A 12,339-nucleotide genomic window follows, 5' to 3' on the forward strand; every position below is an offset into this window, starting at 1 on the left:
GTATGGATGTAAGATCTCTTTGAGTGTGACAGACAGCTGGAGGTGAAAAGAAAAAGCCCATCAAAGTGGGCCTGGATACTGGGATTGGGCAGGTTCATTCTACTCTGTCATGTTCTGATGAGGAACTAGCCTTTCCAGTTTTAATAAAGATTTGTTTGTCAAGGTGGAATGCTAGAGCATATTTTATACAATAGTTTCATAACATGTCATAACTTTTAAATATTTAAACATATGATATGGGAGCCTCCATGTGTATTCTTGCCTCAGGGCTTGAAAATATTAGGAGGAGGTCTGTCAGAGTATTTACTATGTTCAGAACTGTATTAGAAACTGAGCTTTAAGAGTATTTGTGTATCTGACATTAGGTTGCTGTGTGTCTCCTCCCAGAGCTGGAAGTCTGCACTCTGGTGTATCCAGACTGATGTAATTGAGGGCAGACTTAGTGTTCTGCTCACCTCTCCTTGGTATAGAGATACCTGTGAAAAGTGCTTGTGGCTGCCTGAGAGGGAAATGGATATGCCAGAGAGTGACCTGGGGGCCCCAAAGAAGCCTTGTGTGTTGGGATAGATTCCATTATTTAAAAATACTTACTGTTCCTCCTTGGCAGGACATTGTAGTTCTGCAACCATTGAAATCAGACTTGGCCCTGTGACTTCCTCTGTCAATGAGATGTAAATGGAAGTAATATGAGCACTTTCTGGCAGAATCTTTATGATCCATTATATGGCTCCACCATCTCTCTACTACAAGATCAACCAAGTCCTTGATAGGAGCCACTCCTTCAAACTATCCTGTAATAAAGACTGACATTGAGTGGAACTGCTATGACCTTCAATGAATATGCAGCCCAAAGAAGAAATAAATCTTTGTTGTTATAAGTTATTGTGACTTGGGTATTATTTGTTACTGTTGCATAACTTAACCAGAAATAAAGGTGAGTATAATGAAGACACACTATGTGAACTTATTAACTGGAGGCCACAAGGATCATGGGTGTCAGCAGCAGATGCCAGTGCACAAGGATGGGTATGAGTTTAACATGTTATACAACAGTGGAGAACAGCAAGAAAAGAGGACAACAGGTGGGCATGTGGACCAGACACCCCTGACCCGATTCCTGGACTATAATTGAGCATCAGAGATGAGGAACTGCAAAAGCAACAGGTGTAAAAACTTTAACTGAGTCAAAAATCTGAATTGAATTCATTTTAAAACCAGATGTGACTGTTACCTTGAACTGATAGGAAATTTGCCAATACCTGGCTTAAAGGCTGCAGAGCTATGTTAACTTTAATTTTTTAAGGAAATAACTACTACATTTTTGCAAATCCAACTTTGAGACTGCAAACTTGAACCTATTACAATAATAGTCTCTAGGTAATATTTCTGAGCCCTTAGAAGTTGCAACACCTAATGAAGAGGTTCTATCATCATCTCAGTTTTATCGAGGAGTAAACTGAGGTGCATGTGACTGTTCCTTTGCCCAGTCTCACAGCCCAAGCCCACAAGCCCAATAATATCATGCCTCCTACCTACCCATCATGTCTATGTCCTAATCTACTGAACCCTGAGCATAGCCTGTGTGAGGCTTGGTAGTGGACATATAATGTCACCGCCATCCAGTTGGCCGAATTTTTCATGTGGGGATGCAAGATAGAGGTGGAGGGAGAACATAATAAGGGGTGACCCTTACATTTGTGTAATGCTCTCATCTTGTCTCATTTATAATAATGCATATTTATCAAGTAAGCAAGGTAGAGGTTACCGCTTACATTTGATAAAGTAGGAAATACATTAAATAGCCTACTCAGAACCAACTACCTCTGCTAGGGGCTGAGGACAGGAGCACAGAACATGTTCCTAAGAATCACATAATTCCCCAAACTCCCAGTGACTCAAGAAAGGGGTCGTATTTTCTCTATTTTAAGATCACAAACAAAGCTATTACAATATTCACAGAACTAAGAGAGATTATGTAATTTCCATTTTAAATAGCAGTTAAAAATCCTACGAGGAGGGCTTCCCTGGTGGCGCAGTGGTTGGGAGTCTGCCTGCCGATGCGGGGGGGGGGGGCCGGGTTCGTGCCCCGGTCCGGGAGGATCCCACGTGCCACGGAGAGGCTGGGCCTGTGGGCCGTGGCCGCTGAGCCTGCGCGTCCGGAGCCTGTGCTCCGCGGCGGGAGGGGCCACGGAGGCGGGAGGCCCACATACCTCAAAAAAAAAAAAAAAATCCTACGAGGAAAATTTGTGGACAACTCTGTAATAAATGTTTGACTGAAAAATTTTTATGAAATACTGAATCAAGGCTTGGAAGTAAGTAGGTTGGTATAGATTAAACAGGACCATTGTTGAGATGACTCCTGAATCTAACTGTGAATCTAACTGCTAGCCATCTCTCTCTAGAGCTTCAGATCTGCATTTCCAAAAGTTTTGTCCGTTAACTCTACCTGGATACCTTGTCAGCCCTTTAAATAAATTCATCCCATCTTCTTCCCACAACCTGCTCTTGGTCCCGACTTCCTCAGTTCTATAATATTAGCAGAATTCTCTCAGCTACACATTACAAGTGCCTCAGGGTTATCTTTAAATCTTCACAGCATTTAGTTACTTGTCTTTAGATTCTATCTCTTCCATTTGTACAAAAAGCCATTCCTTTCTTTCCAATCTTACTGACACCAGACTAGTTCAAGCCTTCATTAATTCTCTTCTGGATCATTAAAATAATCTCTTGGCAGATCTGGACAGCTATAACTCCTTACTCTAGAAATGCATATTTATTATTACTGGGCTAATTATGTTTCTAACCACAACTGTAACACTACCATGCTCTTTTTTAAACGTAATCAGATTTCCATTGTTTGTGGAATTAAATACCAATTTTTGTTTCCAAATTTAAATTCAAGAATGGGAATAATACTTCTTTAACATAATGATAAAGTTTCTTTTTCTGCATTGCATGTATTATCATCTCTAGTGAAAGTGAACTACTTATTTTATAAGATGCCCTATAGTTTCCCACTTCTACTCCTTTTGTTCTTGCTTCTATAATTGGAAATCCTTTTTCCATGTCTACCATAAATTATTCCACCTTCAGGAAGGTATCCCTGCTCCTCTCAGGAAGACTTAATATTATCTTCTGGTAATATGAGAGATTTACCTTCATAAGTCATTGCTGATACAATCGCAATTGATATTATCCTCATATAATCATGACTGACATATAAGAAGTTTATTTTTAAATCAATCATGTGAAATATAGCTATAAATATAAATAGCATGCATTCGAACTTTGCTTTATCATTTAGGCCTAAAGCCCACATAATACTGTTAGGTCCTAGAGAAGAGAGTTTTTTTTTCACCATTTTATTCTATGTAATATTTTATACCTAGATTTTATGTGAGAGACACTTAAAAACTATTTATTGAGGTGAATTAAAAAACATTACCCTAAAATTGTGGTATAATTTCTAACTGCCCCAGATATAATTGAAATTATTACGTTACCCGCTGCCAATAAAAACATGAAGTAAAGAGACTGGGACTACTGAGGAATAAAACTGCACTACTTCATTATTTTTAAAATATATATTCTGCATTAATAATGAAAAGACAATATTGACTTTGGATATAATCTTATAAGGGGGATGATTAAGAATTACAGAAACCTTTTGTTCTTGTTGGTTTCCTATGACTCTCATGAAAATTTGAAACGGTGTTTTATTATCCTCAAATCATTTATAGAGGCTTACATAAATTTTAAGGCTGGAGCCCTGCCCAGCATAGCACCAAGATCAAAGGCTTATTTTCTAGTAAATTAGAATCCAAATCTTTATATCACAAATTTACAAATTTATGGAAGTATTAGCCATGAAATAATCTGTCATCTGGTCATTAGGTTTCAACACTGAAAAACTTAAACTGGGTAAAAAATAAAGTTGATTAGGGTATCAGAAAATAGATCTATGAGTGACTATGGAATCTATGATTCCAATTACATTTAGACTTTGGATATGTTTATAGAGTGAACTGTAACTGTCCACAAAGCTCTGTTTAAGAAAGCAGTGTATTCCTTAGGTTATATCTTAGTTCAAAAGCCACAATATTTAATGAATATGTTGTCAAAATTGATCAACGTTTAAAATGCACTTATACTACAACTGAAAGTAAAAAGATACTATGGGTATAAGTCAGCCATCAGAAGGGTATAACTGATTGGGGATGAGAAGTAAGAGGGTTATGTAACATGGAACCCCTGTAGGAAGAAAGACCAAAATTCAATGGCTGCGCTGAGGACATAAAAGAGCAGGCAGGTCAGGGATAGTTCAAACAAGGACATGAGCTGAAGTCCATCCTGGGGAAGTGCTCTGTACAACACAGCACCAGTTACTGTACAGTGATTGTGGTGATTGTACTGCATGATAATCAGTGTTGCCTTCTGTAGTAGTCTTTAAATATTTTAATTCCTTCAAGAAATCCACTGAAAATTCTACAATTAGAAAATGTTCCATTAGCACAAAATAGCTGAGAAACACTGCCTTAGTCACTTATGTAACTGCCAATAAAATATTTCATAATCAGATTTTAAATCATTGCAGAAAGAAGAGCCTGTAGACCTTATCTGGTTGGATTTTTAGGTTTGCCTTTGGACATAAACTGCTAAGTATGCTTAAAGAAAAATTTGGTATAGACAAAAAATCTTTAGATGTTCTTACTATTTGCTGAAATATTAAAATATTACAGTAAACTATTTTATTTTATTAGAAAAGGTGGTTTTGTGGAAATTGTAATTTTCAAATGCTTGCTCTATAATAAGAAATAAATGTGTTATTTAGCATTGTGCTAATTAGGATACACAAATGTTTTAACTGTTGAGATTATTAAAAAATAGTTGAGTACTTCTTAGTGAAAACTATCTTAAAATTGTTTTCTGGTGTTAATAATTGCCTGTCAATAGAGAGTAAGACTCTTTGGAGATGATAAGATACAGGGAACAGAGAGCGGGAGATATATTTGGCTATTTGTATGTGGCAAAAATAAACACCGGTATATTTTTCAGTGAGGTATTTGTCCTCATCAGAAGAGTTAAAGCTGTTTCTAGGCTATGTTGATAAAAACATTGAAAACACTAATTCAATTCAATGTAGTACAATCTTGAATACAGAACTATATAACAAATTCAGTATAGGATCTTGGTGAAACTGAATACAAGTCGTTTTAATGTTCCTGAGGCAAACAACAGAATTCAAGGAGAATGATTCATTTAAGTAAAAGTCCATAGTAACATAAAAATATAATGTCATTTAGAAGTTGAATAACCATGATACACATCCTTCAAAACCCATCTTCTCAATAAAGACTTTCACCACTATATGGGTCCTCAAAGACTATATGAGATTAAAAATATTATTCTAAACCAAGATGTCAATAGTTGCAAGTAACTTCTTACTAATAACAAAAATCAGAAAAGCTTAAAAATGATATACTTTAAGAAGAAAAAAGTTATTTGGGGATATTCAAATTTATTTTTGTACTCATAATGCTCTCATTCACTAATATGTGGAGAACTTTATTTTATACATTTATGTATATACACACACACACACACACACACACATATATATAAACTTAAAGAATATGAAAGTTTTAGAGAGTGAATTAGGAATTGTGTATCGTCCACAATATTTACTCATTGGAATGTCCAGCCTGGTGAAATCACTATGTGTTTCATGAAAAGAAGCTGAGAAACACTGGTATAGACAGACAGTTTTTGTTTGTGAAGGTAAACTATCTATTTTTCAACTAAACTGTAAATTTTTCCAGGGAAAGATACATGACTTTGATTTATTTCAATATCAAGTATAGTGTTAAGCACATAGCAGTCTTTTAAGAAACACAATAGAACCAGATCAGCTAATACAGTTATTTGTTAATTACTACTAGAAAAGCTGAATTACAAATAACTTATTTTACAAGCCTGAGGGGGAAAAACATGGTTAGATAATACTGGAAAATAACAGGAGGTGCTAAAATCTGAGAAAAGCTTCTGGGACGTTATGAAAAAAATAGAAATGTGAATTTGATGAATAATTGTAAAATGAAATTGGTAAATATAAGTTGCCTGAAAAAATGTTCCCAGAAAACATTTAGACTAAAAATTAGGCTAAGTTGAGAGTAATGGTGATTATTTGCAATTATATATATACTTATCCAATATAATTAAAAAATACCTATTCATGTAATAAAACAGAAATTGATGGGCTGAAACTATATGAAGCAGCAGAGTATAGCTGTTAAGGACACAAATTCTAAAGCCCAATAGCCAGGGTGTGAAAACTAGTGCTACTTCCTATCTGTGTGACTATAGGGTAAGTTATGCTAAAACACTCCGTCTCTTTGTGACTCATTTCTCCTCATTAGTAAAGTGGTGGTAGCAATCGTATTTGGCTCACTGATGTGCTGTGAGGTTCACATTAGTTGATAAATAGGAAAGCATATAGAAGAGAGCTAGGCACATAAGCTCTGTATAATGTTTGCCATTATGAATATCATTTTGCGTCATTCTTCACTTAGCATTATACCAGTGACTGAAAGAAGTACTTAACAAGTGGATACACATATGTGCACACACACACACACATTAACCATAGCATTTTAATTAGGAGAAATGACATTATCAAAGTAAAGTATACATTTTAAGATCTTATCTAAAAAGTCAATGCTAATAAGATATATAGAGAGAGCACTGAATTTTCTTTCACTTGATGCATAAATTTTGTAAGAAAATAAAATATTCATCTAGTGAATATCACTTGATTGAATATTATTTTGACTATTATATATTTTTTAAATTTTAGAGATATACTCTTCCTTAAAATGTGTTTTTGAAAATAACATTTGTCTATTTTCTTTTCACCTTAACAATCACCTTTTTAAATCAGTATGTGATCTAACACATATATCTTTCTTTTTTTTAATTGATTTTTATTGGAGTATGGTTGCTTTACAATGTTGTGTTAGTTTCTTCTATGTAGCAAAGTGAATCAGTTATACGTATACATATATACACTCTTTCTTAGATTTCCTTTCCATTTAGGTCACCACAGAGCACTGAGTAGAGTTCCCTGTGCTATACAGTAGGTTCTCATTAGTTATCTATTTTATACATAGTAGTGTATATATCATACATCTTTCTTTTATTCCAAATCATCTCTGAGGGAAATTGATAATTGTTAACATAAGTGTGTATGTGTGCTTATATTTACTTGAAAATATGCATTTTTACACATGTTACCTTAGGACAAACACCAAAATATTAGCAGAGGTTAACTCTGAAAGAAGAGATTAAACATGATTTTTCCCGTTTTGGAGTTCTTTTGTGTTTTTCTTACATTCCAAAATATGTATTATAATCTTGGATTTCTTCCATAATATAGAAAAATGTTACGTTTTAGAAAATAGTAGTTGTTGTCAAACCCATAGTTCATTCAGTCTAAGGTTTTCAGAAAACAGATATGGCTGCAAAGCTTGATCAACATCAAAGAGAGGAATATTTTCTCAAAGTCTTAATTTCATTTATTATGTTTTCTTGTATCATACATTTATTTAAACATATGGGAAATGATATATTTTTTGAGACTTACTTCAAATTATTGGCAATGTCAATCTATGAAAAAGACAGGTATTTTTTTCCCCCATGAAGTGAGATCGTTTTCAATCTGCCATAACATGTGCCCACACATCTTCACTCTGAAAATGTAGTATTCAAGCTAAATCAGGGCAGATTATTCCTTTTTGACTTTTACAACTGTTATGTTGCTGCCAGAAGTCTTCTCGGCATTTGCTTTGAATTCTGTCTTCAGTGCATCTCTCACTGCTTTTGCACAGATCTGGGAACACCCGAGGTAGCTGAGTCTAACCTGTCGCCAATATGCCACCGTGATGTTGTGAGAGTGGAGTCCCTCCTGCCGAATCGCAAAGATGAGGTCAATGTCAGCTCAGTGTGCAGCCTACCTCGGGAAATGATATTGTTAGTTTGCAGTAATACTTGAATATATAAAATAAAGGCTATAAAGCACTTGGGGAAATTTAGTATGTTAACTTCATGTTATACTTTTTTATTGTGTAATATTAGTAATGAATTCCATTAGTTTCATAAGTATGCTGCCGATCGGGTCAAGAGATCTAGTTTGTTTGAAACTTAACTCACATTTTTACCCTTTATGCTTTCATATTCCAAGATTTGGTGATGTTAGAGAAGATAGGCATTAGCCCCTCATAGACAATTTCCTTTTACATGGAGAGTGCCCAATCTGTTTATTAATTGGCCCACTTGGCTGTTAATTCTCAAGGGGGCTGGAACTATGTTTTGTTCACTCTTATATACCTGTCAATTGGTCCTGTGCAAGGCATTTAACACTGACTTGATAGAATGGAAGTTTCCATGCGTTAGCTTTCTTGATGTTTGCCCACAAAAACCTGATCTGTCCAAAGTCATCCACATCTCATTAATAACATCTCTATCCTGCTGTAGTCTCTTGGGCTATAACCTGTGGATTTATCCTTAATTCCAGTCTTTTCCCATATCCTAACCATCTCTATATCCAAAACGTATTCAGAATCCGACTTCTCATTGCATTCACTATGGTCTCAGACTTCTCCACTCTCATTTGGATTATTACAATAACATCTTGATTTCCTGCTTCCATTCCTCTATGCTTGAATTCTATTTACTCTAGTGCAGCCAGAATCATTTTCTTAAAATGGAAATTAGTCCACATCCTCCTTTTTCAAAATAATTAACAGCTCCTATTTCACTGAGTAAAAAGCCAATGGCACACAAAGTTCTACCCAGTCTTGCCCTGAACCTCTCTGACTTTTCCACCTACTATTCTCCCCAACACCCTCCTCTCCAGCCATCTGGTCTCTTTGCTCTGAGTGAAGGCTGCAGGAGCCTTAGAAACATTGCACTCTATCTGAATATCCATAAGACTAAATCCCTCACCTCAAGATTTTACTCACTTGTCATTTTCTCATTGGGGCTTACCTTACCATCCTATTCAAAATTTCAACCTCCAACTCATTGCTTGCCCCCTTGGTTCCCTTTTTCTTGTTCAATTTTTTTTTTCCTACAGAATTTACAATATTCTAGAATACTGTATCTCTATATCTACCTATCTCTCATCTATCTATCTCGTCTAGTTAGCCTCAGTCTATTAAAATATAAACTTCAAGTCAGGTTGTTCTTCCCCCCACCCCTCTGATTTATCTCAAGTGTCTAGTACAGTGACTGAAATATATTTGATGAATGAATGAATGAATTGTATTGTCTTGTGTAAATGTGTAAAGTGTTTGTTTCTGTTATTAAGGTGTAATTGCCACCTTATTTCATATATGCCAGTATTTTATTTTAGTGCAAGATGTCACTGACCTTATTTGTTTATTGAATATTTATGCAACCACGCTGACTGTATGTTTTGCTTCATAATAAGGAATACACTGGTTAGGAGAATCAGAGGGATATGAATGTTGGGGCAAAGCTCAGATAGTGGAAGCAGTAGTTGAATATATTATAAAATAGTTCTGATAGCAATGTGTTTAATAATCTAGTGACTGTCTAACTGATAAAATGTGATTTTAGGTTCTTAGCACTTCATTGAAGGAAACTACTTTTAAGGTTAACAAATAGGACAAGAATTAGTGAAACTATTTAAAATTCACTTTTTTGCAGCCTTGAAACACATAGTCTCTCACAAAAATAAACTGTTTCATCATGGAAGTTAATTTAATTTATAAATATAACCCTAAACAAGGTAAATATTCATAATGGTTGACCTGTATAAGCAAGTAAACAAATACATAAAATAATAAATATATGTTTTTATATAAAGGGCACATTCATGTTAGATGGTGATAACATGTGCTTTTCCTGATTATAATGTAACAGAGATGTTAAATAGTCATGTTAACTAATTTTAACAGAAAGTATAGTGTAGGTATTATTCTATTTTCAGGTGAGGAAAGTAAGGAGTTCAGTCAATTCCCTAATGAACAAACAGGTGAAATCTGCATGCCCTTTGTTCCCTCTTTATTCTTTCACCAATATTTTTCAACAACTATCTTCTATTATCCATACCTTCCTCTTACAAGATCGTTTATTTCCATTTTCAATATTTTCTGATTTTTCAGCTGTAATTCCACTTCACCTGATGACTTCTGTCTTCACAGGACTTCAAAAAACATATTTTTCTTCTTTGGTCCAAACCTTATCATGCTCCCTACAAATATAGCATTTAAAGCTAATAATTAACTGACAATGTGAATACAGAGTTTCTTTTTTAATTATAGTTTTCTGAAGTATAACTGATACGCATTAAAATGCACATATATAAAGCATTAGCTGATAAATTTTGACATATGTATATACATGTAAAACCACCACCACAATCACCATAATAACATATTCATCAACCTCAAAAATTTCTTTGTGCCCTCTGTTTCTTTTGTGCATCCCCTTCCCTGTCCCCCTACCGAAGACAACCATTGATCTGTGACTGTAGAATAATTTGCATTTTCTAGAATTTTATGTAAATTGAATCAGGCAGTATTCTTTTTTTATTTTGGCCTCATTCTTTATCTCAACATAATTACTGTGAGATTCATCTGTGCTCTCTCACATATCAATAGTTAATTCCATTTTATTGCTGAGTGTTATTTCAGTGTACAGATACATGACAATTTGTTTTCCATTCACCTGTTGATGGACATTTAGTTGGTTTCAGTTTTTGGCTATTGTAAATGAAGCCACAGTGAACGTTTATGTACAAGTCTTTGTGCAGACATATGTTTTCACTTTTCCAGTGAATACAGAGCCTGGGTCAGACCATTGGGTAGGTTTAAAGTTTTAAGAAACTGCTAAATTTTCTCCCCAAGTGTTTGTGCCATTTCATATTCCAACTATCAGTTCATGAGATTTCCGGCTGCATCACTTTTATGATCAGACTTTTTAATGTTAGCCATGCTAGTGGATGTACAGTGGCATCTAAATGGTTTGCATTTCCATTTCCCTAATGACAATGAGACTGATCATCTTTTCATGTGCTATTTACCGATTGTACATATTTTTTGTTAAGTTTCTGCTAACAATTTTGCTCATTGTGATTTTTTTATTGAAGAGTAGCATTCTTTGTATATTCTAGTTGGAAAGCTTACATTGGATATGTGTTTTGCAAATATTTTCTAGTCTTTGGATTGTCTTTTCCTTTGGTTAAGAAGAAGAAGAAGAAGAAAAGATTAGATTGGAGATAAATAAACTAGAGAATAGAAAAGCAATAGAGAAAAATCACCAAAGTTTGGTTCTTCAAGCAATAAAATTGACAAAATTTTAACTAGACTGACAATGAAAAATAGAAACAATGTAAACTAACTTAAATAAGAAATGAATGCAGGAACATTAGTACTGACCTTACAGAAATAAAAAGATTATGAGACAATACAATGAACAATTGTACACAAACAAATTAGTTAAACGAGATGAAATGGACAAATTCCTAGATTACACAACTTGAGGCTGAAATGCTAGAATTCTCTTGCTCTACTGCAGAGCAGGGTCAGTAAACTGTGGCCCCTGTGCCAAATTCAGCCCTCAGCCAGTTTCCTATTTTTTTTTTTTTTTTTTTTTTTTTTTGCGGTACGCGGGACTCTCACTGTTGTGGCCTCTCACGTTGTGGAGCACAGGCTCCAGACACACAAGCTCAGCGGCCTTGGCTCACGGGCCTAGCCGCCCCGTGGCATGTGGGATCTTCCCGGACCAGGGCACAAACCCGTGTCCTCTGCATCAGCAGGCGGACTCTCAACCACTGCGCCACCAGGGAAGCCCAGTTTCCAGTTTTTTCTTTTCTTTTTCTTTTATTTTTTTTTCAGCCATCAAGATAAGAATAATTTTTACACGTTTAGAGAGTTTTAAAATAAATAAAAAAGAATGCAAGACAGTCACTGTACTGGCCTGCAAAGCCCAACATATTTGCTCTCTGGCTCTTTACAGAAGATTTCATATCTAGATATAGAGGAAACAGTCTGAAGACTTTGGGATATATGAACTTGGAGTGGAGTTATTATGTGAACATTTTCATCTACCCCAAACCATGTTCTGCCAGGAGGAACCAGAGAACACTTCCTTACCAGAGTTTGAAAAAAAAAAAAAAAAAAAAAAAGGAATTGGGGAAGGATGCACCAGTATACTTTAATAACTTTTGGGGGCTGTCTCCTAGAGGCCAGATATAATGGTGGGAGATGCACCCTAAAGAGGAGGGACCATATGGTGGCCCTTCTTTGGCAGAGACAA

General features: G+C 35.2%; 1 protein-coding gene across 1 annotated transcript; it reads right to left on the reverse strand.

Annotated features, from left to right (window-relative positions):
* Window positions 1-7,692: 7,692 nt before the first annotated feature.
* LOC309805266 (ATP synthase subunit epsilon, mitochondrial-like) lies at window positions 7,693-8,983 on the reverse strand (the record flags this gene model as incomplete). Its single annotated transcript, XM_082623198.1, has 2 exons — window positions 7,693-7,960; window positions 8,885-8,983. The coding sequence occupies 2 exons, from the start codon at window positions 8,981-8,983 to the stop codon at window positions 7,781-7,783; spliced, it is 279 nt and encodes a 92-aa protein (XP_082479324.1). The 3' UTR covers window positions 7,693-7,780.
* Between the last annotated feature and the right edge of the window lie 3,356 nt (window positions 8,984-12,339).

The sequence above is a fragment of the Mesoplodon mirus genome (assembly GCF_964341445.2).
Source record: "Mesoplodon mirus genome assembly, chromosome: 5".
NCBI classification, from domain to species: domain Eukaryota; kingdom Metazoa; phylum Chordata; class Mammalia; order Artiodactyla; family Ziphiidae; genus Mesoplodon; species Mesoplodon mirus.